The sequence below is a fragment of the Camelus dromedarius genome, chromosome 18 (assembly GCF_036321535.1).
Source record: "Camelus dromedarius isolate mCamDro1 chromosome 18, mCamDro1.pat, whole genome shotgun sequence".
NCBI lineage: Eukaryota > Metazoa > Chordata > Mammalia > Artiodactyla > Camelidae > Camelus > Camelus dromedarius.
This window is the reverse complement of record NC_087453.1, coordinates 4,520,107-4,547,312: the sequence shown is the minus strand read 5'-3', so window position 1 is coordinate 4,547,312 and position 27,206 is coordinate 4,520,107. Positions and strand designations below refer to the sequence as shown.

Genomic DNA, 27,206 nt, shown 5'->3' with positions numbered 1-27,206 from the left:
TGACAGGTGTCACTACCCAGTGGAGCTGCAGAGCCACCGTGTGCCCCTCCCACTGCCACTGTGACCACGACAGTACAAGTAGAGATGGAGCCTCAGTCAGCCAGAGCCTCAGTCAGCCGGAGCCTCCGAGTGACCATCAGAGCTCCCAGGGATGACACTGGATGTGTCATGTGAGAGAGATGAAACTTTGCTGTGCCTGGACATGCAGGACTGGGGCTTGTTTGTTACTGCAGCAGACCGAGCCTGACCTAAAAGCCCTGTGTCTGACGGGGGCACTTGAGCAGAAGCCTAGAGGAGGAGAGGGAGCAAGCCGCAGGCCCACGGGTAGGAGTGCTGCGGGCAGTGGGAGCAGCAGGCGCCAACGCCCTGAGACCGGGGGTGTACTGGTGTACTTCGGGGACAGCAAGGAGGCCGGTGCGGCTGAAGCAGCCCCTGCAGCAGCAGTGTGGCTGGGAGAGGGGGCCGAATGGTGTCCTCACAGGCCACTGTAAGGCCAAGCACAAGGATTATTGGTGTCTGGGGAGGGGAGGCTCTCCAAACTGGCCAGCACACCTGTCCTTCCAGACCTGTTTCCAATACTGCCCGTAAAAAGTAACGGGGAGAAGATGTTGCCGACGGTGCCCACCCCCCACCCCCCACGCCGGCAATGGACTGGAGCATCCTGCTGGGCCCTCCCCCACCCCAGGGGCTCTCCTCCTCCCCGGCTAGGGACCTTCCAGCTGGCCTCGCGCTTGGCTGCAGGTCCTCGTTTGTGTGGGGCTTGGACAGACATTCCAAGATGCTCCTCTCAGCGCCCCATCTGTTTATGACGATGGCTCTCCATGGCACGAGCCTCCCAGGGCTGCTCTGCTGGTCCATGCATCTGTTCAGCTGAGTTTCTCTCTCTATTTATTTCTCCAGTAAACAACCGGGGCAAGGCAGGGTTGTGTGGTATTTCCATAACTCCTGATGCCTGTGCCAAGACCTAATAGGATGCAGAGATAATGAGGGGAGAAACGAGGGCCCTGTGATCTGAGCAGAACACAGTGTGAGGCTCTGGAATCTCCATGCAGAAGCCATATCTCAGATGCAGGCACTCACAGCACCCAGAGTGCAGGCAGAGCCAACCCCTCTAGTGAACATTGGCTGGCTTTGCCCCGCTAGCACTCAGACCCTCTTCTGCTGCTCACAGCACCCATGACTCCCTAAAAGACCACAAAGGACCATCCCTTCCTTTCTCAATTCAGGGGGTTTCAAGATAAGGCCTAAAGCCCCCTGCTCCCCAACCTTCCCCTGTGATCCACATCCTGGGACACGTACCTGACCTGAGGGTGGGTTCTTCTACCCCCCCGCCCCCCCCACCTTTGTGACCGGCTCTGCAGTGGTCATGTGACCCAGGCGGGGCCAATGCAGGTCATCCCAGGACTCCTAGGGGAACTGAGCAGGAAAGATGGGATCTCTCCATTGGGATTGACAAGATGGCAGGATGTGAGCCCACAGCAGCCAATGACCACCTCAGCCACCACATGGGGGAGTCTGTCTGAGCATGAAGATGTGTAGAAGAAAGCAAGGTGAAGGAACAGAAAGACACAGAGTTCTGAAAGTTAATATTTGAGCTCCTGGATCCAGCTAAGCCTGAAGTCCCTGGACTTGGGGGTTTAGTAGTTTGTGTTGGTTTCCTGTCACTCCCAATTAACAGCACCCTAATCGATTCACATGCACACGTGGATAGATGGTCGCCAGGAAGTTGGGTGTGGTGGTGGAAGGAACACTGGGCAGGGTGGAAAATGAGAGAAGGCAAGTGTGGGAGCAGGGGCTGAGGGGGCTGAGAGCTAGCGGTTCTCCGTGTCCCTCAGCACAGACGCCAAAGTCCTCACCACCGCCTACTCCACCCTGTAGCAGCTAGCCTGTTACCTCTCCAGCCTTGTCTCCCCTCTCCCCCTCCCACCCTCTGTCCTCCGTTCTAGCCGTGCAGCCTCTGCAGCCCTTTTCTCTGCTGTATAACAAGTCACTCCTGACGGCAGCACCTCGAGACAGCGCCTGTTTATTAGCTCACAGCTCTGGTGGCTGGAAGTCCAGCAGGGCTGCTGGGCCCCTCGCTCAGGCTGACATCAAGGCGTCAGGCAGCTGTGTTCTTGTCAGGAGCTGTTCTCTTCTGAGCTTCTGCCTTTAACTGGCAGGACTCTGCTCCTGTGGTTGTAGGACTGCCGTCTCATTTCCTTGTTGGGTTTCACCCAGGGGCAGCTCTCAGGTCCTAGAGGCCATCTTGTCATGAGGCTTCCTCCACCTTCAACCAGCAACAGCATCACATCGAATCTTTCCTATGCTTCATCCCCTCTCTGACTTCTCCTGCAAGGAGCCAGAGAGAACTCTTGGCTCTTAAAGCGTTCAACTGATTAGACTAGGCCCACCTGGGCTCATCTCCACATCTAAGTCAACTGACCAGGGACTTAAATTTCAAATGCAAAGTCCCTTTGTGGCAGTAGCTGGATTCATGTTTACTCGAATGCCCAGAGGAGGGGGTGGGAGGCTGGTTTTAGAATTCTGCCTTCCACACCTTCCTTGTTCCTCAAACATCCCAACAGAGCTCCCCCTCAAAGGCTCACAGTTGCTGTTCCCTCCTCCAAGAAAGTTGTCCCTGCAGGTGGCCACATGGCCCGCCCCTCAATTCATTCAGGTCTAGGTACAAACGACACCTCCTGCAGAAGCCTGCCTCAAGCTCCCATGAGAATCATCACCCCCATCGCTCAGCAGCCCCTTAACCCTGCTTCGTTTTTCTCCCTTGAGCTGAAGTGCTCTTACAGATTGACTGGCTCTGTCTCCTCCACAAGACTCTAAGCCCTGGGGACTGGGACTTTATTTTGTTTGCTGAGTCTGGCACAGGGTAGATGCTCAATAAATATTTGTTTGAATGAAGGGAAGAACACGTTTCTTAAATTTCTTAATGGTCTTAACTAGTCACCCCGAGGTCATTCTCATGTTTATCTGCAGCCCTGGCTCCATGGGAGGCAGAGTAAAGCTAAGATCGAGAGTCCAGACATCAGAGCTGAGTTCATGTTCTAAGGGCCAGCCCCTTGGCCTCTCAAGGCCTGTTTCTTCATCTGCAACACGGGAAGAAGATTAGTACCTGCTTCAAAGGGTGACTGTGGGTGCTGAGAAATAGTCCAGGTAATGTGCCTGGCACCCAGATCAAAACCCTAAGGCAACACTGTTTCATGCTGTCAGATCGGCGAAAAGTAAAAAATGCCGACATTATGAAGGGTAGGCAAGGATGGGTGTGACAGGGACTTCCACTGGGAGTACACTTCGATGCAATCACCTTAGAGATTCATTCGGCAAAATCTTGCAGAGGTGAAGATTGCCTGTCCTGTGTCCTCCAGGAGGCAAGTACAGGACACCTGGTCACAACACTGCTTGCAATCACGTCTGCCACCTCTACCAACATGTACCGTTTACTTCAACAAGATCTCACCAAGCACACTCACAGATGCTCCTAGCAAGGATACAGCTGCAACTGAGCGCCACGCTCAAGAGTAAGGATGTTACATCAATAACCTTGTTTCATCTTTATCTCCATTTTACAGATGAGAAAATGGAGGCTCAGAGAAGTGTACATTCAAGACCACACACAGCTGGGAAGGGACAAAGTTCTGACCTGGACCCTGGATGGTGGGGAGGAGAGGGAGGGAGAGGGAGGGAGGCAGGGGGAGGAAGGAAAATGGCAAAATGACAGCATCAATGCATCTCCAAGAGCACTCTCTCCTGCAAAATGCTGAACAGCTACCACACAACCCAGCCATTTACTCCCAGGTATACACCCAAAAGAAATGAAAATATACAACCACACAGCATTCATCCACAGGAATGTTCACAGCAGCGTTACTCATAAAAGTGAAAACAATTTAAGTGTCCACTGACTAATAACTGGATAAATAAAATGTGGTCTGTCTATATAATGCAATCATATTTGGCCACAAAAAGGGATGAAGCACAGATACATGCCACAATGTGGCTGAACCCTTAACACATCATGTTGAGTGAAAGCAGTCAGTCACAAAAGGGCACATAGTGTGTAAGTCCATTGTAAGAATTGTCCAGAATAGGCAACTCTATAAAGGCAACAAGTAGATTAGTGGTTGCAGAGGTAGGGGGAGGGAAGAAGAGGAGTGACTGCTAATGTGTGCAGGGTTTCTCAGGAAAGGGACAAAAATGCTCCAAAATTAGATAGGGACAATGGTTGCCCAATGCCGTGAATATAGTAAGAACCTTGAATTGTATCTTTTAAAAGGGTGAATTTTATGATGTGTGAATTATTATCTCAATAACAGTGGTTTTAAAATGTGCTCTAAGGCTCTCCGGTTTTCTGAGTGCTCATGGGGAAAGGTCATGAAAAAGGAAGTTTGGCAGATGTGGGCTGAACAACTTCAGTAAGACTGTTGATGCAGGACTTCTCAGAGCCCTGAATTTATAGATCTGCACAGCGACACTACTAAGAGGAACATGTTCTAATAAGAGACAATGCTTGAGTTTTCACAATGTGCCAGACACACCCGAATTCATTTACGCATATTAACCAATTTCCTCCTCTTACTAACCCTATGAGGTAGGTACTGTTATTATCCTCATTTCACAAATGAAGAAACTGAGGACCAGAGAGGTTGAGAATCTTGCTTAAGATCACACATGCAGTGAGCGACAAAGCCAAGATTTCAACCCAACAAGTCTTGCTCTGAGATTCACGCTTGACTGCGTATCTTGATGCAGTATACAGCATTTCCACGCGTTTGACCATGGCTTACTTAAATAAAAGAACCCCGAAATATCTGCCTTCTCTTCAGCTTCGAGGACAGCACCCTGGTCTAGGAGCGCCTCTCACCTGGACAAATGCAATTCCTTTCCCCAGTCTCATCGTCTCCACCCTCCCTCCCTGCAATTTACTCTCCTTTCTTAATACTGATGACATCATTCCCTTGCTCCAAGCTCTCCCGGTGGCCTCCTACTGTCTTTAGACCAGGCTTTCTCAGCCACGGCACTGTTAGCCTCTGGGACTGGCTCAGTCTCTGCTGCGGGGGCTGCCCTGTGCCCTATCGGGTGTCTAAGAGCATCCTTGGCCTCTTCCCACTGGATGTCAACAGCATCTTCTCCTCAGACTGAACAGCCAAAACACCTCCCAACACTGCCAAATGCTCCTGGGGACCAGTCACCCAGGCAGGATCGCCGCCTTAGAATAAAGTCCCAATTTCTCACCCTGGCTGACAGGCCCCAGGGATCTGGCCTTGCCCACCTCCTCTCCTACCCTCTTCTGGTACCCATGCACCCCCACAACAGGGGCCTGCTCTCTGATCTTCAAACTCTCCAGGCACATCTCTCTGCAGGCCCCTTGCACGCCCTCTTCCCTCCATCCTGAGGCTGGCTCTTTCTCATTATTCAGGGTTCCTCTGTCTGCCTTCTTTGCTGTTTTCTACCCTCTCACTCATCTAACACCCGAATTCATTTCCCCTATAACACACCGTTACTGAATTCATGATGTGTATTTGGTTTTTCCCTTACAATCTGTCTTCCCTACCAAAATGCCAGCAATGGGTGTGTGGACACCTGGTGATCTTCTTCATTGAATTTCCAAAGCCAAGAAGAGCCTGGGTACCAGACAGCTGCTTGTCTCTGTGCTGGATGAATCACGAACCTGCCGACAGGTGAACCAGGAAGCCCTTCCGGCGCGTGCCTGGACAGCCAAGACTGGGGGCTGGAGGGGAAGACGCCGTAGGAGTACTACCGCCTTGGCTCTGAGAACCAAAGCCTTCTCGCCTTTTGTAAAAAGTCTCTCTCTAAAACCGGTTGCCAAGATGTCTTTAAGACAGAAAACAAACAATGAAAGAAGAAAAAGGAACAGCAAAGAAGGAAGACAAGAATTACTTTAGAAATTTTAAAGTCATCTTAAACCAAGTCTCTCCTTAGTGTCAGCTGACTTTTCAAAGAGGTAGGGCCTAGACGCTGGAGCAGGGCTGGGAAGCAGCTGCGGCCTGGTGTCTCCAGGTCCCAGCTTCAGCAGTTCCACCAATGGGGGTGGAGGAGAGAGATTAGCAGTCCACTTGGGGTGTGAGGAGGAAAGAATTAAAAAGCAGAGAGGATGAGTCAGGCTGGGCTATAGGCCACCCTGTGTGCTAGCAAGCAGAGAGGGAACCCTCCCTGCAAAGCCACAGGACAACGCAAGGCACTGCAAGGGGACTGCAGCTTCTAAAGCTCTCCCCGGAGTTCCTCCTCCAGGTTGGTCTTCTGTGAAGGGATTTTGAACTCCACAGGAATTTTGCTGAGCACGACTAAGTCTCCTGGCCTTGGCTTCTCCTTCTGTTAATGAGAGGCTCAGGCTCACTTGGAACTTCTCAATCTGGAGGCCCCAGCCATAGGGGCCCTAGAAGGCCACACTGGAGGTCCTAAATATTTCCAACAACCTATTAAATTTTTTTAAAAATCAAACCAGAAACAGTCGAATCCCTAAATCTAACCTCCAATTTACAGGAAATACCAGGGACAGAAAAACATGTTAAATGACACCACAGGGATGCAATCCACAAACTCTTAATTGCACAAAAATCTCTGGGACAAGGGACTCGGTGTCTTCAACAAATAAATGGCAAGGAAAGAAAAGAGAAAAATCTGTAGAATTTAGAAGTCTTAAGAGACATATCAACCAACAGCCACGCACAGAAGCACCTTGTTTGCATTTTGACAAGAACAGACTATGAAAACAATTCATGAAATGACTGGGGAAGTTTCAACAGCGGTGGAACATTTGGTGATCTTAAAGGGCGAGCTGTGAATGCTGGTTTTTGGGATGCTAACAGGATTATTGTTATTTTTTAAAGCATCCTTATTTTTCAGAGGTATTTGTTCAAATATTTATAGATGAAATAACATGATGCCTGGGATTTGCTTCTAAATAACCTGGAATGAGAATGCGGAAGATGGTGGGTGTAGATGGAAAAAGTCTGGCCATGACTGACAAGTCGTGGAAGCTGGCATTGGGTCTATGGTAGCAGATCACGGTACCCTCTCCCTAAAACAAACCTCCCCTCATCAGTCAGATGACGCACAGGCTCACATATACTTTGTGCTCCTTTCTCTCCTGTAAAATGGGAGGGAGTAAATGAGATTTTGCGTGTGGAGAGCTTGGCCCAGTGTCTGACTGTCTGAAGATGGTAGTGACTATTATGACCAGTGGCAGCAATACCAGAAGAATGCAGAGTACGGTCTTATTCATATAAAACAACTATCCTTATTCGGGCATTTGTAGAAAGATGAGTGGGGTGAAATACTACAGAGATAACAGAGATAACCCTGCAGGGAGTCATTCATTCATTCAACAAACACAGCTGAGTTCCTTCTATGGGCCAGGCACAGTGGGACTGGGGGCACTGGTGGAGCTCAGGCCCTGCTCCCCTGGGGAGAGGAAGGCAGGCATGTGAAGAAAGGGTGCGGGGGAAACCAGGGGTCAAGACTTGGAGGCAGTGCAGGGAGATGTCCAGACCAGATCTGAAGGATCCAGGGGCATTAGCCAGGCTGGATTTAGGGAGGGAGGGCAGAGAGCACGGAGAGAAAAAAAGGACAAAGCATTCCAAGCTGTTAAGGGAAGAGCAAGTGCAAAGGCCCTGGGGCAAGAAGGAAAAATTCCAGGGTCGGAAGGATCGCAGAATCCAGAGCAGGACACAAGGAAGGGGGGCGGTGAGGGGTTGCAGGGGCAGGAGGTTTCTTTCCTTTTTATTCCATATCTTCTGAATTATGTAAATATTTTATGGAAGCATGTATCCTTCTTAGTTTTTTAAAAGGTAAAAAAAACACACACACATACTAAACACCTTACAAAGTCCCAAGAAGCAAAGAAATTATTATAGCATTTTCTCCACTCTTTTCTTCTCAAGAGTCTACAATATGTTAAATTTTTTTTCATGTTTGCTAAAAAACAAAAGAAAACCAAAACAAACCCCACCTTATTTAAATGTGACAAGCACAGTAGCCTCTCCCATCTGGCTCCCTGCAAGGGCCTCCCCGCCCTTACCTCCTTTCCCTTTTGGGGGGCGTCAGAATGGAAATGATCCTTGCACCTAATTTAAACAACGCTCTTTCCAACCCTCATGGAGGTTCTGGTCCTCAAACAAGTTGCTGTTTTTTTCAAACTTGTCAGAGGTGTATTTTTTAAAAAGGAGGAAGGTCCTGCAGGTGAGGAGAGAAGGTAAAGGGGGAAAACTGAAAACTGGACAGGCGCAAGTGTAAACCAACCCAAAACACAAACACGGGGGGCGGAGGGGCGGAGGGGCGGGAGGGAGGGAATTCTGATGCAGTTATACAGGTAGGGTCCTTAAAAAAAAACAGCAACAAAAATTTCAACCTTGTAGCTTTGGTCTGAGTTCATTTATATAAAAATTAAGAACCATTAGGTTTCTTCACTAAATTCTACTCAAACAAGTTTCTGAGTGACAGTTTGAGCTCGGGGGAAAGACCCACACAGAAGGTTTGGAAAAAGCTTCTCATTTTCCCAACTGACAGCAGCCTGAAGGCACTTTTGGGAGCCCCCCCTCCCCATCTCTGTGCTGAGCCCAGCTGGCCAGCAGGAAGAAAGAACTTGGTACCCGGACTGCCCTGCAACGTGGCATCTGCCAGCTTCTTCTGCAATCTGTTGCTAGAGATGGAAACTGTTTTTCTGGTTTCCGCTCAGGCCGGGCGCTGGGACAGTCAGCTTTGATGTGGAGGTGGTGCGGGCGGGCAGGCCAGCTACCTGAGTGGAGGTGGATACCTCAAGGCAGAGCTGCAGCCGCCTGGAAGGAGGGCCGACGCCTCCTCCATGGTCTGCACAGTGGGAACCCCAGGAGGCCCTTTCAAGTCTGCACCTTGTGGTTTCTCTCTGCAGGAATGCCAGCTTTATTATGGGTTTGTTCCCTTCATTGTTTTGATCCTCTCCCTGGGACCCCACCCAGATCAGGACCTTTCATTTCATGTCAGGTCTAGTGAGGCCGTGGCTCCTGGACGAGCGCAGCACCATAAGATACCGAAGGGTCTGCCTCGTGAGAGACAGAGACAAGTGGACAGATGGTTCTAGTCCCAGGAGAGAGGCACCTCCCAGCAGAAAAGCCTCAACGGTGACATTGACTTGGCCTCTCCCTTCAAAGGCCTTTTATTTGCTTGTGTCTCATTGAGAACCCACCTGCAGCAATGCCTTCATCTGAAAGATGAGAAAACCGAGGCTGGAAGGTAATTCCATCACCAAAGAAGCCCCCACAAAATTCTGACACATTCCCAGCCAGACCTCAGTGGTGCCTCATAACCTAGCGCTTGAGGTCCTCTGGAGTCCAGATGCAACTTCCATCTCTGCCACTTACCCCAGTGCAATCCTGCACAAACTGCTCAACCTCTCCAAGCCCCAGTTTCTTCACCTGTGAAAAACGGGATCATCAGTTTTACTGCTTAGACTTGTTGACTTAAGTGCCTCTGCCAGTTTAATCATTTAAGTGTTCACCTATTTCTTCGCAAATCCCCCCTCCCCCTAGGCTGTAAGTTCCCTAAGGGCAAGGACTCTGCCGGCCTTGTTCACAGATGCATCCTCAGTAGACAACTGTCTAGGGCAGGGTAGGCAGTGACGAAGTACTTGTGATGATTATAAGGAGGCCCTCAGCACAGCGCTTGGCACAGGCGGTCGTTATTATCAGTACCAACAGAGGGGGTTCATTATTTATGACGGGAAAGCAGTTTCTGTTTCAAAACTATCCAATAACCAGGAACTGAGGGAACAAAACAGTTCTCTGGAGTGGGCCTGCTGTCAGGTGACTCTGCTGACACCTTGCTCCAGGGCCTCTGCCCACTGTCCTCTCTCTCTCAAGGCCACTGTCCCCCAGACCCAGGACTCCTTCCCTGAGGCTCCAGAATCCCTATCTTCTGCTCCGGAAGAGAATAGAGGGAAAGGCTCAGCTCACCAAATCTGCAAGGGGAGGATGTGGTCCAGCAACCTTAAAATACTGAACGTTCAGTTAAATTTGGATTTCAGATTAACAATGAAATAATTTTTCAGTAAAAGTAAATCCCAAAGGTTACATGGGACCTAGTTATCCTTAAAAAAAGTATTCACTATTTATCTGAAATTCAATTTTAACTGAGTGTCGGGTATTTTAATTTGCTTAATCTGGCAGGCCAACAAAGTGACGGGGCTGGGATGTTAACCCAGGCCTGCCTGAGCTTGTGGACCTCACTTTCTCCTCTCCTGAAAAATCACCGTCATCATATTAGGAGATTCTTGGAGTGGTTATGAGAATTAAAAGAGAGAGGCTGAGTGAAATGGGCTTTTAAGGCCTCAACTAACTAGTTCATAAGAGCAGGAATTTTGTCTGCCTTGATGCTCAGCTGAACCCAGTGCCTAGAACTGTACCTGGCACACAGCTGGACAGACATAACTAGTTCCCTCAGTGAAAAACCGCTAGTACTATTTTGCCTAAATAGCCAAAAAATAAAAAATAAAACAAAGTAAAAAAAAAATTTAAGTGACATGATAGCATTTCAAATTCCCAAATCTAGGTCCCACATCCCAAGCATACCCTACTAGTCCCCGATGCTGGTCCCCGTTGCTTGCCAGGAGCAATCCAGACAGCAGCCCATCACTTTGCCTCCTACTTGGGATTGCATTTGAGAGCCCTGCGCATGCGCACCTCACTCAATAGAGGCACTATGCGCCTGCGTCGCTCCAGCCCAGCCTCCAGGGGCGAGGAGTGCGCATGCGCAGCCCGCCCCCTCCAGAAAGCGCGGGAAAAGCGCTCCCCCAACCCCAACCCGGCCAGAAGTGCTTGTGGCCTCAGGGAAGAGCGATTTCGGGCGGAACCAGAGTTCCTGCCCCCCAAGATTTTCATTGCTGTAGGTCCTCATGGCCTTTGCGCCCAGCGGTCCTGAGGCCTCGTTCTTCGAGGTTTTGGACCAGCACAGGGCTTCCCTGCTGGCCACCCTGAGGAGAGGGGGCGGGGAGCCCGCGCACGAGGGGACGCGCCTGGCGTCGAGGTATAAGGGCTTCTCTGGGGCGCACACGCCCGGGAGTTGGAAAGCGAGGACGTTCCTGGGCCAGGCCGGGCTTGAGGTGCTCTGTGGGGAAATGCTGGGCGCTCTGCCCAGCTCCCCGGTCTGGGGGATGGGGCAGGGCGCCTCCCGGCGTCCAGGCCGCTGGAGGGGCCTGGGTGGCCCGCCAGCCCTGAGCCCCCAGAAAGGCCCTTGTTTAGCGCCCCCCTTTTTTCTGCTGTTAGCTCTTACTTTGAACTCAAAAACCCTGTTGACGGATCCCTCGTGTCTTCTAGAATGTTCTGGGAGCGTCCCACAGCTGGGTTCACAGGTTTCCTGAGACCCAGTTTGGGGAGTTTGGGGAACAGTTTTGGCTTTGTGTTTGTTTAAAAAAATTTTTTTTCGTATGTGTGTAAAAATTTACATTAAGAAGCTTTCAGGTTTGTTTGTTTTTTTCTTCTTTTTGGAAGAAAAAGTGAGGGAAAATGAATGCTGTGAGTGCTCACTCAATAAGTGTGTTTTATCAAGATGAGCAAGGAAGTCAACACATTTTTAAGAGGTTTATAGTAAGACAGTGGGGTTTTGACTTGAAAATGAAGAGAATGTACATTTCTTTAAATCACTTAAAGCAGTTAGTGGGTTAGCACAGAGTGTGGTGCTGATAAAATCAATTACAGAGATTTTCCTGCTACCCAACTTGGAGTTAACTGCAGAAAATATGTTTACATTATTCACCACTTTTCCTTAAAATGCTCTGTCGTTTTGCTTTCTTGATCTGCAAAGTTTTTCACTTAAACAAATTACTGTCTTATATTTTTAAGCCCAAATCAACTACTGTAAGAACAAAAACCCACAAAGAAATTTTTACAGAAAGGATTTAGTTTGAGGGAGAATTTAGGAGGTTGAAGGAAAGGAGGGAGTGGAAGCCCCTTGTTTACATTTCAGACATAAATCTGATAGTTCTAAAGTTGGTCACAGTATTACTGTTTTGTAACCTTTTTACCCAAACTGGAAAAATGAATGAGATATTTGAGTCAGTTTTGCCTTTCAATATTAGAAAATATTGAGTGTTTTGAAATTTGTTTCCTGATACATGCATTTTCAATAGAAGTTCTGAAGTTTGTGGAAATTAGAACACTGTATTTTGTGCATTTCCTAGATTTAACTTGATTTCCCTTCCTAGGCAATATTATGGTATTTATAACTGAACAACATTTTTTGACGCTGATGGCTTGTGAAATTAAAAGTCAGCTGACAGAAAACTGGGCCAAGTCTTAGTAATTTTCTGTAAAGTGGCGTAGTAGTTGCCAAGTCTTTTTATGGTAGTGATTAAACTTTTTTCTTTTTGTATCACTAAAATTCGAAGGGGCTGATTTAAAGCATAAGATCAATTTGGGTAATATGCCACAGCAAAAAGTGTTTCTTTTGAAATCTGTTTTGCATTGCATTTTGGGGAAATAAATCCAAAGCCAGTATTACATCAATTTTAATTAAAACAGTTATCAGTACTATTTCAAGTCAATGAGTTTGTATTTAAAGTACGTTGATGGGAAGAGTGGATAAAAATATAAATTATATCGTCTAGTTATTAATCAAAGAGGGAGATATTACTTCAATGGGTAACTGAGAGGTAAAATAACAAGCAAATGAAATTTCTCTGTGACCACTATAAATATGGTTGTTGTTTTAAGCATTACTGATGTCAGAATTCAGTGATAAAGAATATTATTGACATAGATCACCTAGTCTTAAAAAGCACCCAACGAAATAAAAAGTTACTTTAATGTTGATCTGGGGAAATGTTGCATATTGTAAAAGTGTAGTTTAGAATTAAGATTGAATCATGGTATATTTATTGTTTCAGTTCTGAGGTTCTTGCATCTATAGAAAATATTATCCAAGACGTAATCACAAGCTTGGCAAGAAATGAAGCACCTGCATTCACAATAGACAACAGATCAAGCTGGGAAAATATAAAGTGGGCATTTTGTGTGTTTTTTTTTAATGAAGTATCTGTGTCATTATTTGAATTTATCTGAGTTAGAGTTCTAGTTGGATTTCATTCTTTTTATTGCCTTTACCCTGCCAAAAAGGATTTAAGGCCGTTTACAAAATACATACCATACAGGCAGGTTATATAAACTAGAAGTAGGTGTGAAAGATAAGGCAAAGGGAAAACAATGCTAGGAACAAAAAATGGAGCACCAAAAGAGCTTAGAATTCAAAATGCATATGATAAAGTCCTGCTAAAAATAGGCTCCAGGCTTGGATCTAAGCTTTCAAGCACTCAGAGCAGAATATCACCAGTGGAATTCTCATCTACACTGCAAAAGCAAACCACTTGCTCAGGGGAGCTACAACCAATCCTAATATTGAGACCAAAATAAATGTACCTTGAACATAGAGCACATTTCAGTGGCTCTTTCTCCTAACAAGATCTCCCCCTGAGAAGTCACGTGTCCAAGAGGGTAAAATCAGCAAACAGCTTTATCAAAGTCCTAGAACCTAGGTATATAGTTTGTTTCTTTCAGATCCTCAACCTATAGGCACTTTCCACTAAATAATAAAAAACATTATAAGAACAGTCCTCCATAAGAGTTATAGAAATATAATTTAAGTAATTTTGAGGCTCCTTAGTGACTAAGTATTCTTTTATAATAAATATAATTAATATAGCTATAAACTTTTGAATCATATTTTGCAAGATGGGTTTCACTAAGCCTTGAGACAAGCTGTCAACCTGGCCTGTTTGCCTGGTGCCTTCTGCCACCTTTAGGACAGGCTTGGCAGTTCAGTTTAACAACCTAGAATAATTGTTTCATTCAATGTAATTTTTAGACGCGAATTAAATAAAATGTTCTAAAACTTGTTAAATTGAGTAAAATATTAAATAAATAAAGTGAGCAAAATACTTACTGTGAACTATTTGAAAATAGTTCACATACCATAAATGTCCTCCCAGGAAAGAAATACACACACACACACACACACACACACACTCACACATCATAATCAAAGGTATTTAATTGATTTATTTTAAACTCTTTTAGTGCTCCTGTATGTTGCAAAGCAAATTATCTAATTACCACCTGGAATTATCCAAGTTTATAAACAAGGTTATCCTAAAACTTCAGTGCTTACATGGAGAAGAAATATGGATTTAAACAATGTTCAGAAGGGGACATTAAGTGTATACTGTTTGATGTTCAGAAGTCAATTCTTTTTTATTTTAGTCCTTTGTTTTAAACAAAATAACAGGTTTGAAGATTCTGTGGGTCTTCACATGATATCTCATTGTACCACAAGAAAAATCAAGAGCGATTCACCAAAATCAGTTAAGAATTTTGGTAAATTAATCTTTCTTAGCTTTTTGTAGTAAAATAAATAATTTTGGTTACCTTCTGGGTTTTAGTTGCTCCTAGCTAAATAATTTTACTTATTCTTTAATAGACCACCTTGTATTAAACTTACAGATTTTTGCATTGTCAATAAACGTGGTAGTAAATTATTATTCCAAAATACATTTTCAAGGTACATGATTCAGTGGCAAAGTATTCTTTCAATTTTGCTGTACATAGAGCATTTAATTTTATCTGATTCTTCAGGCAATTATTATTTCAGTACTTAATACTTCTATTTTGGAAAGATAATTTTTGTAATGTTATGGAAAGTAACTGGGAACAGTTAAAATCCTTGATAGCAGTATGTTTTGAATTAGTAAGAGAAATGAGTAACTTGTTTGTTGCATCTTATTTTCCAGCACTAATTCTTAAAATACTGTCCACGATTTATAAATTAGTACAGAGCAACACTTACGCAACCAAAAGGTAAGTACATTGTTCTAATAAATTATGCTTTAAAATACAGTGTGAGATTTATTGGGATTAACTTTCATTATATGTTTTGAAAAGTTACATAAAACTAGACTTTGGAAAATGAGTTACTTTGTTTGTATGTTGTTTTCATCCAGTTAAAGCTTTCTTCAATTAATACTCCAATACTTGTCATATTCAAAGAGAATATGTCTAATTAAAATATATATTTTTAAAATTTTCATAGAGACATATATTACACTGACAGCCAACTCTTTGGTAACCAGACTGTTGTGGACAATATTATCAATGATATTTCCTGTATGTTAAAAGTGCCGAGGAGGAGTCTACATATAGTAAGTACCATTTAATACAAAACATTTTAAGACAAAATGTTTGTATTTAAAAAAGTGTAAGAAGTGGGGAAAATACAGCTCAAATGCTAGAGCACATGCTTAGCATGCACAGGGTCCTGAGTTCAATCCCCAGTACTTCCTCTAAAAATAAACAAATAAACGTAATTATCTCCCCCCTCAAAAAATAAATTAAATAAATAAATAAATGGTTTTTTTAATTGTAAGAAAAATAAATGTAATCTCTGCCTTCTTTTCACATTTGTGACACTATATTTTTCTCACTATGAATTTAAATAACCTGTTCTCAATGTAATCCCTTGGATAAATGACTCAAAACAGATGAATTATCAAATATTTTTCATTCCTAAATACACTTACATATTTTCTCCTTCATTTCTTAAATTCCAAACTAAGCTAAAATGTACATAATTCAGCAGATGAACATGAGAAAAATGTTTCAGATATGTCTATCATTTTTTCAGCTATCTACATCAAAAGGTTTAATTGCTGGCAATTTAAGGTATATCGAAGAAGATGGCACCAAGGTGAATTGTACCTGTGCAACAGTAAGCATCATGAGTGCTTTCACATGCTTTAACCCCATTTCAGATCCTTTGTTTTTGAGATGCATTTTATTTATTGCTTTGCTATGCAGTTTGGAGCTTAAGATTTTAAAATAAAAACTGTCTTGTTTTGTTAACAAAGGATGACTAGGTATGTGCTTTATGAGGTTGTACATTGCATAGTTTCAGAATATGCCAATTGTGAAATGTCATGTTGAAATAAATATATACATTCCTTTTTAAAATGTACTGTTGTTTTCAGGTAGAGTATGGCTTGACCATGTCAGCATGGTTATTATGTAATCCTCATAAAGTCTTCTGGTTCTGAAATTAACATGTTTAATACTAAACTATTTGCTAGGCTTTGGTGTGTAAAAGCCCACAGTAGCAAACTAGCACAGCAGTTTGGAAAGGACAAGGAGGCTGCCTGAGAGATCGTGCATAAGGCAGTCTTTCCTTCACCAGTTTCTGCTTTTTAAGCTACATATCTATGAAGTTTCCAAGAAGTTCTCACCTGCTGGGAAGTAGTTAGGGTCGTGTGTCTGTTTTCTTACTGAAGAGTAAATCTGTGTCCTGCTCTTTCCTAACTAAAGCATAGACCTCTGATAACAGGCATATTTTTTAAAATGAAAGTATGAGATTTTTGTGATAAATTTTAAAATATAGTTACACTTTTTTAAAAAATAAAAACTGTCTTGTTTTGTTAACTTAGGCTGTTCCTGTGTCATCTAATATTCAAGGAATTCGGAGTATCCTTTGAGTGGGAAAGCTATTTAAACTTCTGTAATGTTCATTCATTCGTTACTTTGATAAATCAAGCCATCATAATGTATACCCAACAAGCGAAACCCTATAGTGGACAAGATGCACACATCGAGGTCCCTTTTTTAGGATTCTTTTAGGAGCTCACCACCTAGTAGGAGAGATAGGTATCTAAAATACTATGCATGAATGGAAATCTCTTTACCTTCATATATTTGAAGGTAAAAATGAAAATACTATATCTATAGTTGCTTTTGAATTGATTTGTATGGTACCATTACTTAGTTGGTGGTTAAAGTGAAATACTCTTGCCATAAATTTATCAGCCTTAACTTCACAGATTTAATTACAGATGCGAAATTTCTATTAATCGTAGAAAAAGACGCAACATTTCAGCGACTCCTAGATGACAATTTTTGCAACAAAATATCTCCGTGCATCATGGTTACGGTATATTATCTACCTTTACCACAATTCCAAGACTAATACAGTACTTTGGTGGTTGATAAGAGGGGTTTATAACATCATTTATAAGCTTGGACAGCATTCTGATGCATCCTTTGGGATTATAGAACAGAAATTTCCAGAGTGTTTATTTAAACATCTCAAATCTGACTGAAATCAAGGTGATGGTCCTGATTCCTAACCACCAGCGATTTTCCAATACCGTGGTGAGTTTACACAGGCTCTCGGTGTCACCCTCACACCATTCCCACAGGGGCTACTCATCTTGACTATAATATGGTAACGAGGGCTTTGGGCAGGATTGAATGAACCAGAGTTGCTCCTTGTTCTTCCCCATGCAGGTTTGTAACGCAGGTATTTTTTTTTTAACATAAGTGTTCAAAGAATACAGAAGTATATGTTGAGATACACAGAGAACTACAGGCATCAGATAGCAAAGGGTGAGCTTCTTGCTGCAGTAATGTGAGAGGAGTTCATAAAACTGGGGTGACCAATGACATCTGCTGGACTGGGAAAGAAAGAGCTGAGAATAAAGGAAGCTTGGGGTGTGGGTCAGTGGAGTGATGACAGTAACAGAATGCACCAGGTTCCCTTCCCCCATCCTGGCCTTCTTCCACTTTTATAGATCAGTATAAAAACCTAGTTCTTTGAAGGAAAAAAAAGCTCATCGACTTACAATTCTTTTGGCTTACTAGATTAACAATAAGTATGATGCACAAAAATAAAAATGGCTTAAAGACGTAAATATAAGATACGACATCATAAAACTCCTGGAAGAGACTATAGGCAAAACGTTCTCTGACATAAATGGTATCAATGTTTTCTTTTTTTTTTTCCTGTTTTTTAATTGAAGTATAGTCAGTTTACAATGTGTCAGTTTCTGGTGTACCGCACAATGAATATGCATATATTCGTTTTGATATTCTTTTTCACCATAAGCTACTGCAAGATATCAAATATAGTTCCCTGTGCTATACAGTATAAACTTGTTTATCTATTTTATATATACCAGTCAGTATCTGCAAATCTTGAACTCCCAATTTATCCCTTCCGACCCCTTTCCCCCCGGTAACCATAAGTTTGTTTTCTATGTCTGTGAGTCTGTTTCTGTTTTATAAATAAGTTCATTTGTCTTTTCCCAGTGTTTTCTTAGGACAGTCTCCCAAAGCAATAGAAGCAAAAGCAAAAATAAACAAATGGGACCTAATCAAACTTTTTTGCACAGTGAAGGAAACCATAAACAAAACAAAAAGACAATCTATGGACTGGGAGAAAATATTGGCAAATGAAGCAGCCGACAAGGGCTTAATTTCCAAAATATACAAACAGCTCATATAACTCAATAACAAAAACCAAACAATCCAATCAGAAAATGAGAAGACCTAAATAGACATTTCTCCAGAGAAGACATACAGATGGCCAACTGGCACATGTGCTGTGCTGCCTCTCCATGTCCCTGCTGTTAGATATTTTGGCCATTTACAGTAGTTTTTGTCATTTTAAATAACACTGCAGTGGACAGCTTTATGCATGTCAGATTTTTATTATTTCTATTTCTGCTGAAATACTTCCTTAGGATTATTTCCTAGGACTAGGCTAATTAAGTCAAAGTTATGGAGCTATGTGGGCTTTTTTACCCTGTTGTATATATTGTACATTTTTTCACAGCCAACATCAGTCTTCTACCACCTGAAACTTAAGGTGAGGGGGTCTCACTTTTAAGTTATTAATAAAATACGGATAGGATTTTATCAGTTTCATTCTACTGAAGTTAAAATGCATGATTTCAATCTTGCTTTTAGGGAAAGGGAGTACCCGATCTGAACACAAGACTTCTAGTCAAGAAGCTGTGGGACACATTTCACATTCCTGTTTTCAGTCTTGTAGATGCTGATCCACATGGTAATTTATTGTTGGACTATTTGAAACAATAGTCATAATTAAATCAAACTTGTAGTGTTTTTCTGCTCATAGAATACTTTCATAAAGTGTTTGAAAAGAATGTGATTATTAGATTAAAATTAATGATTCTAATCATTTGAGGCAATCTGTTGTTGTTTTTGCCATGGTAACCTGAATCATACATTTTTCATTGCTAATGTCCACAAAAATAAAAATTGCACTTGTTAGATATAATTATCTAACCTGTAATATTCAAGAGAACTAATTTTAAAGTTAACTTTCTTTTAACAGGCATAGAAATTATGTGCATCTATAAGTACGGGTCTATGGTAAGTAAAGAAAAATATTTTGTCCTTTTCACTATTGAGATGTTTTATATTCATTGGAGTGATTTCTGCATTTACTTATCAGCCCCTAGTACACTGAAGGCCCCCAAAATGTATCAGGGAAGCTACTGTCCTAGCCTAGGGCCACTCTGTTTTGGAGGCTATGATTCCAGCTTCCAGCATGACCAGTGTGACTGCAGTTGACAGAGCGAGATTACCTGTGGGCAAAAGGCATTAATTATCCTCCACTCTCCTGGCCTGCTGAAGTAACTGTGGGCCCTCAGCATAATAACATTGTCTGATCACCAGGTATACCCTGAAAATTATATATAGCCTTGAATTCTGACTTTACGAATTCCAACCATAAGGAGAAATGAAAAGACCACCAAATTTCATCACCAAAGACTGCAACTACCATACATCAGTGGTTCTCAAAATGTGGTCCCGGATCTGCAGCATCAGCACCAACTGGGAACTTGTTAGAAAAGCAAAACTCAATCCCCATCAAGACCTCCTGAGCCTTCTAAGGGGGGGCCCCTCCAAGGGATTCTGATGCATGATAAAAGTTTGGGAACCACTAGCATACACTTTGTCCCTGATGTATGTGTTTAGGGCAGATGAAAAGGATGGTGGAGCAAAGTGTTAAGGTATGGAATCACAACAACAAATGCAGGTCAGAGAGGTTCCTTTGTAGTTTTACTTTACAGGAAATCAATACAGAAATACTACAGAGCAGTTTTACAACCTTCACTGAAAGTCCAGTTTAGCTAAGCTCCTGGTGACTTTGTTGCTTTTGTGGGCTCTGGGGGTCTGAAGTCTTTCATACTAGTCCTTTTCAGTAAGTTTAAGAATTGCTTTAAAGACAGGTATGCTAGTTCTCTGCCTTGGCTAAAGTACTTCTGCTCTTTCTTTTAGGCTATGTCTTTTGAAGCCCATAACCTCACGGTTCCAGCTATTAGATGGCTTGGTCTCCTGCCGTCTGATATCAAAAGGTTAGACAGTTGGCAGAACAAGGATATTTTACATGATAACTCATTGTGATATGTAACAGTCGCCTCAGAAGTCATGACCAGGGAAAGCTCTTAACGTTTTTTACTTACATTGTTCACAATGACTCAGGATTATATAATTATGAATTAAATTTAATCAATACTTCTCTTTCAGTGAGTAAAAGACTTAAATGTATTTGGTTAATTGAACTTTCAACTAAGCTAGAAGACATTTTTTGTTTTACCTTTATGGTCAAATTATTTAGTAATTTTTTTAATACTTAGTATCAAGACATTGAAATAGTAATCATTGACACCATCATTTGTCATATGAATCAATTTTATCATAGATTTAATTTTTTTATTTCATTAAAAATCTCATTTTAAGATTACTTCAAATTGGGGAACCTAAACTTTGTCAATGTTAATGTATATATGTTCATTATAGAAAAAAATATCATTAAGTAATAAAAGTCACCTACATATGAACAGCTTTACCCGTATAGATTATTTGCTGCACATTGCCATAACTTTTTCCAAAAGAATGGGATCATACTTTCTTTTGTAACCTGCTTTTCTTATACAACACAATGCTATTGATTTTCCTTTTTAATAAACACGTTCTCATGACCTCATTTGAATTTTTTCTACTACTGAGTTCCAATTCTGAATGTGTTTATTCAGTCAATCCCTCCTTGTTGGACATTTGGGTAGTTTCCAAATTTCTGTTCTGATAATGCTTTGTCTGACCCTCTTGTAACTAAATCTTTGCCTGCATCTTTAATTAGTCCCATAGGCTGAATTCCCAGAATTGCTGGGTCAAAGGGTATGCACATTTTTAAGGCTTTGACTGCCCTCTGGGTAGGTTAATTATTTTGTTTTCCCTGGAGAGTAAAAGCCCACCTGTCCCTCAGCATAGGACGTTATCACTTTATCATCTCTGCTAATGTGATATTTTAAAATATTTTATTGTTTTAATTGGCCAGTGAAAATTAAACATACTGGATTTAAGCAGTGAGCAAACCTTGGTGACAGGTGCTCATTTTCTAAATATGGAACACGAACAGGTTTGGGGTGATCTCTGCTTCTTACAAAATGAAGACATAAAGAAAACATTCAATTTTTGATTTTTGAATATTTACACTTTAGTGACTCAAAGTTTTGTTCAATTTAGCGTATGTGTCATGGTCGGAATCCCTTAGGGGTGATCTATTTGTAGGAAGATCGTTTCTAACAAAAATTTAGAACAGAGGATTTTATTAAGGTAGAGAACTGGAAGAAACTCTAGCTGTATCTCATAAATTCCATCAGTGCTCTCAAAAGCCACTCTAAATAAGGGGACAGTCAAAGAAAAAACAGTAGGATGGCTACACAAACATGGCCTTGAGGTAAATCCTTTAGTCCTCCCTTTCCATCAAATTGTCACCCTATCCAGGAGCTGCCACTGGCAAACGGTCATAATTATGGGGAAACTGAAAAAGACTATTTGAAACTGGAGCTCTCCTAGGAAATCCGGGATTTGTGACTTCAAAAAGCTGTCCACAGCATAAATCCTGGACCTCTCATGCTCTATTTTTAAAACACATACCAAGATAAAATTACAGTCTACTTTTTAAAAATTTAAAACTAGACAGATGTGTGTATGTGTGTGAGCACGCATGAGTGCCTAAGTGAAAAGTGATTGACTAATTTCCTTGGCCTAGAAAATTCTTAATGAATTACAGAGAATTGAGTTTTTAGTGGAACCTAAAATCCCACAGTGAATCTCGCTGCTGGCCACACACACAGGTGCTCACCACTTCTAGCCTGCAGGGCTCTGGCGCTGCCTCGGTGTTGATACACATGTTATTAGTGCTGTCGGCGTTTGTTGCATAACCAGTGTCTATCTTTCTGTCATCATCCGCTGAGTGTGATGTGAAAGAAAACAACAACTTAAAACAGACTTCTACTATGATCTTGAACACTTGCTGGTCTAAGACATACCAGATCCCTCAAACTCTGGATTTGAAAGTAGATCTGTACTAATTTTCTCATCTGTTATTTCTGAGTTTCTTGAAGTTGTGCAATATATACAAATGAAATATATGTGACCTTAAAGTTACAGGAGCGCTTTTTTTCACTGATTTTTTTCATCTGTTTTTTTCCAGGTTAAATATACCTAAAAGTACTTTAATTCCAATGACAAAACGGGACCAAATGAAACTTGACAGTATCCTGAAGAGACCTTATGTTACTTGCCAACCATTTTGGAGAAAAGAAGTATGTTTCTTTTATAAATTCAAGTGTTAATATGTTTTGTTGTCTTTTACTTCAGTAGTGGCTATTTACATAGTATTTTGAAAATATCCTTTTTGAGATTTTGTGTAACCAACAACCAACGTGGCTCTTTGGCTGTAAATGGTCACTGAAACACTGAATTATGAATACTGATAGATAAGATCAGTGGGATGGAGCTGATTTAGTTTTATCTTCATCACAGTTATATGCCTATTGTCTAAGGCTGTGTCATAGTTCATGGGGGAAAAAGAGAAGGAAATTATAAAGTCCCCAGACCACTCCTAATTACTGAAGGCATCCATACTGATATTTTTAGCTGTAGCAGCTCTAGAATATTCTGACAGAACTCCAGCAGAAGACTCTGGTATGACTATATTTTACTTTCACTGACAGATGGAAATAATGGGAGACTCTAAAATGAAGGCAGAAATTCAAGCTTTGACCTTCCTATCATCAGATTATCTTTCCAGAGTGTACTTACCTAACAAACTAAAATTTGGAGGATGGATATAAAAATATATCAGAATATACCTTGTGATTGCAAGATGCTTTTCATTAATTTTGTTTTCAGTAGTAGATACTTATGTGAAAAGAACATATATTCTTAATTTTATAGAGGTCAAATAAAATAATTTTCCATCGATTGTACTTTTTGTCAAAAAAATGCTGTTCTCTAATTTTCTCTACAAGGCTTTATTTTATCTTTCTCTATAGGGACTGATTTCTATCTTATGTTCTAAAAAGTAAACTATGAAAGAATATATGTTATTTTGACTTTAAATTTTATTTGAAAAAATATTTTACACATATCATCAAAGTCTACAGAAATATTTTATTTACTTCTTACAATACAACTAATGTTAAGGCATGTAGTATATTACTAGTAACAAAAATAATAACCCAAATTTGAGAGGTTGCAAATGTCCAGCAGTTTCTTCTTACATTTTCCTTTGCCTTCATTGTGTAGGGGTCATACCTCATTCATTCACTTGTGAAATTAGTAATGTTTATTGAGAATAAACATTTGCATTGATATAGTCTTCAATGCTTAATTTTTTATTTTGAGCATGCTTTTTTATTAATAATATACTTATTTGAAAATTTTCCCCAGGGTTTTATCAGGTCTCACTGAAATTCAAGTCACCTGAATTCTTCTTTATTCTAGGTTTATAGAGCAAAGAACTTGTTCAATTTTAAGATTTATAGAAGCCTCTAATTTTAATAAGGCCCTTCTATAATAATAAAGATGTGATCTTTTCCCCTCATAAACCTATCTTTTCCAGAGATGAGTTTTACGATTTTATTCTCTACTTTTAAACTTTTAACTGCACTGAAAAGTTTCTTGTAATTATAAGCAAAAATGTGTATTTATAGGAGAAACTAAGAAATGTTGAATTAGTTATTTTATCAAGATAAATGTTAACAATAATAGTAGATATCATTTCTGAGAACTTAAATGTGCCAGTCACTGCTTACACATTTAATTTAACTCTCCCAAGAGCCGTGTCAGGTGAGTAATTACACTTATAATTTGCAAGTGAGAACGCTGAGGATGTTGCTTGTCCAAAGCCACACAGCCAGACGTGGCAGAATGGGGACAATAACAACATTTACCTCAACAGCAGGACCAGGTACCAAGCGTCTGGGGCCTGGTGCAAAATGTAAGTGTAGGGCGCCTTATTCAAGAGTTAATAAGAATTTCAAGATGACAGCAGAAGAGAAGTAAACTAAGCATGGGGCCCTTCTTAGCATAGGACCCTGTGTGACACACAGGAGGCACACCCATGAAGGAGGCCCTACTCAGGAAGTAAATAAGGTCACATATAATAATAAAAGAAAATACTTGTATAGCACTTACTGTGTGCCAGGTATTTTTCTAGGTGCTTTACAAGCATTAACTAATTTCATTTTCACAGAAACCCTATGAACTAGGTATCTTTCTTATCATCCTCATTTTACAGACAAGGCAACAAAGACATGGAGAGGCTAAGTAACTTTCCCAAGGTCATATAACTATCAAGCAGTGGAGGTGGGACCTAATCCCAGAGAATACGGCTCTAAAGTTCACGCTTTAACCATGATACTGGTACATGCAAATTGTTTCACGAGTGGCAGGACGTGCGCACAGTTCAGGAAAGGTCTACAATTCTTTTTGTTGGCTAGGTGTCAAATCAAGGCTCCTTGAAGTCAAGCCTGTTATGTTATATTCCCACATCAGAACCAAATATTTCATTTGGAGAGTATTTTGGTATACTGTTAATTTGACTTGTGAGACTACTGAAAATTCTGAAAAATTTTTATGAATTGCAGGTTTTTCTTTGAATTTTTACTATACTTCCTCCCTTAACATTTAATAATCATTGAACTTTAACGAGTTTTGTAAAGAAGAAAAACTACTAACTTAAAAATATGTAGTTAAGTCACAAAATATCTGGATTAGGTTATACTGCCAAAATGAGAAGAAATAAAAAAATCTACAATAGCCATTAAAATTTGAAAGTAAATTTGAAAGAGTTTACAGATACATTCAGTTTGGATAATTAAATTTATTTCAAGTTTATGATTTAAAATTTACTTTAAATAATTTTCATCTATTTGAGAAATGAAAATGAGAGGTGAGCAAAATACATTGTAGTTTCACTTTGCTCCCTATCTTTATTAGATGCAGATGGAAAATTAATGTTAGTAGCTATTTGGGACCCATCTAGAATTCTAATTCTTAAGATTTGTTTCTAAAAGGGATTACTCTAAAATAGGCAGTGATTTAAAATGGCAACTGACAATAGACATCCCCTCTACCATCTGCATTTATTTTGAATATTTCCATAATTTTAATCAAGCAAGAACACTTGGATTGGAATCTGCTTATAATTAAAGTAAATAAAAACTGGTGCAAAAAGATGTTCAGAGAATCTTGGTTTTTCCTTAAGGGCTCATAATCACTCTTGTAAAATAAAAGCTCTTGTAATATCCCCAGTTTCTGGGAAATTTAACTGTCATCATTGATGATCCTAATTGATCTCAGAAGTCATAATTTCATGGGAAAAAAACTCTCCATTTTGCATTTCCTACAAAATAGGCAAAAAACACCCTGGGATTTCCATCTGTGACTTCCCTTAATGAGTTTCTCAGTTGAACTGTTTGATGTAGATACCTGTTCAGTGGTGCTGAAAAGAACCAGTGCAGTTGAAACTAAGCTACATGTACCTGTATACTAAAAATATTTTCAATGGGGTGTTTTTGTAGTAAAATATTGAGAAACATTACTTCTGTTTGGACTTCTGTTCACCATTAAAGGTATCCCAAGAAAACACTCTCATAAAAACTAGCCAAGGTCTCCCTCTGCTGGTAGAAGCTCTTCTGTTCTCTCAAATCCTTTAAAATATTTTCAAATCCTTGTTTTCAAGAATGGGTTGGAAGAGTCTGAGACACAACAGGAGGTTAGAGAAAACTGCCAGGTAAGACTGAGTACTTTTAGACAGGGACCTATCTTGTATCATCGGCTTTGGATGGCCCTAATTCCTTGTAAAGCTACACTTAATGTGTGCTTCATTGCAACCAAGCTACTTACAAAATTCAAGACAAGGTAGGAGATGATCCACTTGGCACAGAATGAGGAAAGATGTTGCGGAGGGAGTACTTATCAAAGATGATTGCAAGGTTTTGCTGGTAGAAGAGTTAGGTACAGGGCAGACTTCATTGGCTCTATTGCTTAACAGCTGTGTGATGTCTGACAAGTCACCTTACCTTTCTCAGCCTCACTTTCCTTTTCTATAAAATGGAGATTAGGATACCTACCATATAGAGCTGCTCTGGAAATTACAGGGGATTAAGCATCCTTTGCGTAAAAGAGCTAATATTATTATTCTCATTTTTTAAACTAGAGATTCTGAACCTTGGCTGCATCTTAGAATCATCTGGAGAGCTTTCAAAAAAATACTAATTCCCTCAATTCTACCTGAGACCAACTAAATCAGAATCTCTGAGGGTGAGGTCCAAGCAGTAGAGTTTTTAAAAAGATTCCCCAAGTGATTCTAAATACCTCGTCTAGATCCTTGGTGCTGCACTATGTGGCCTAACGACCTCAGCTGGGAGTTTGCTAGAAATGCGGTTTCTCAGGCCCACACTGCACCTTCTGAATCTTAATTTTATAACCAAGTCCCGCGGATCCTTACGCTCCCTGCAAATATCAAGGCTTTTAGTTAGCAGCCCACACCGAGTAGTAAGGGAGAAGGTTCAGTGTTTGTACCACGACCTCAAGAGATACCTCCCTCTTTTTATCCTTCAGATTGTCCTAAAGGGGGAAAAACAACCAGCTGAAATATTCGGAGTTGGCACGGGTCGTCATAACAGTCCCTTAACATTCCTATGGAACCTTACACTTAGCAAAAGTCCTTCACGTGTGTTTCTTCACTTGAAACTAAGACTAGCCCCGGAACTTAGGCATCATGATCCCCATTTTACAGCTGGAAACTGAGGTCCAAAGAGCCCAGATGGCTCGGGATACCTCAGTCGCAAATAGGGAGGCCAGGGCAGGAACCCAGGCGGCGTCCCATCAGCCTTGCACTGAAGCGGCAGCAGTGAGAATTTTGCTAGACTTGTAATTCACAAGAGAAAATTCTAATTACCCTTCAGCTGTCGCGTCCACGGATTTATCAAAGCGGTCGCTGGGCAACTGCGTCAGCGACACCAACTTTCTGCCAATCCGCAAGCCGCTGGCACAAGGCCGCCTTCTTGGCGTCAATAGCGC

General features: G+C 41.4%; 1 protein-coding gene and 1 long non-coding RNA gene across 3 annotated transcripts in view; one reads left to right on the top strand and one right to left on the bottom strand.

Annotated features, from left to right (window-relative positions):
• LOC135323410 (uncharacterized) overlaps positions 1–27,179 on the bottom strand; it is a 35,267-nt gene extending 8,088 nt beyond the window's left edge. Inside the window, exons 1-2 of the long non-coding RNA XR_010385003.1 lie at positions 27,085–27,179; positions 9,351–9,404 (exon numbers count right to left, since the gene is read on the bottom strand). This is a non-coding gene — a long non-coding RNA (uncharacterized LOC135323410). The remainder of the gene's footprint in view (positions 1–9,350; positions 9,405–27,084) is intronic.
• Positions 10,859–23,379, top strand: SPO11 (SPO11 initiator of meiotic double strand breaks). 2 transcript variants are annotated; one of them, XM_010991601.3, is made up of 13 exons: positions 10,880–11,010; positions 12,869–12,982; positions 14,263–14,351; positions 14,765–14,831; positions 15,064–15,172; positions 15,655–15,738; positions 16,448–16,484; positions 16,838–16,947; positions 18,765–18,864; positions 19,156–19,193; positions 20,106–20,182; positions 22,327–22,438; positions 22,850–23,022. In XM_010991601.3, exons 1-13 carry the CDS (start codon positions 10,880–10,882, stop codon positions 22,967–22,969), a joined length of 1,188 nt encoding a protein of 395 aa, XP_010989903.1. In that variant the 3' UTR covers positions 22,970–23,022. The 2 variants fall into 2 exon arrangements, with proteins under 2 accessions (XP_010989904.1, XP_010989903.1); XM_010991602.3 differs by lacking the exon at positions 12,869–12,982 and having other exon boundaries at positions 10,859–11,010; positions 22,850–23,379.
• Positions 27,180–27,206: the final 27 nt, after the last annotated feature.

Coding starts and splice junctions, on each gene's coding strand:
- SPO11 (XM_010991601.3), top strand. CDS start 10,880: ATGGCCTTTGCGCCCAGCGGTCCTGAGGCCTCGTTCTTCGAGGTTTTG. Junction 11,011..12,868: donor GGGACGCGCCTGGCGTCGAG/GTATAAGGGCTT, acceptor TTATTGTTTCAG/TTCTGAGGTTCTTGCATCTA. Junction 20,183..22,326: donor CTGCCGTCTGATATCAAAAG/GTTAGACAGTTG, acceptor GTTTTTTTCCAG/GTTAAATATACCTAAAAGTA.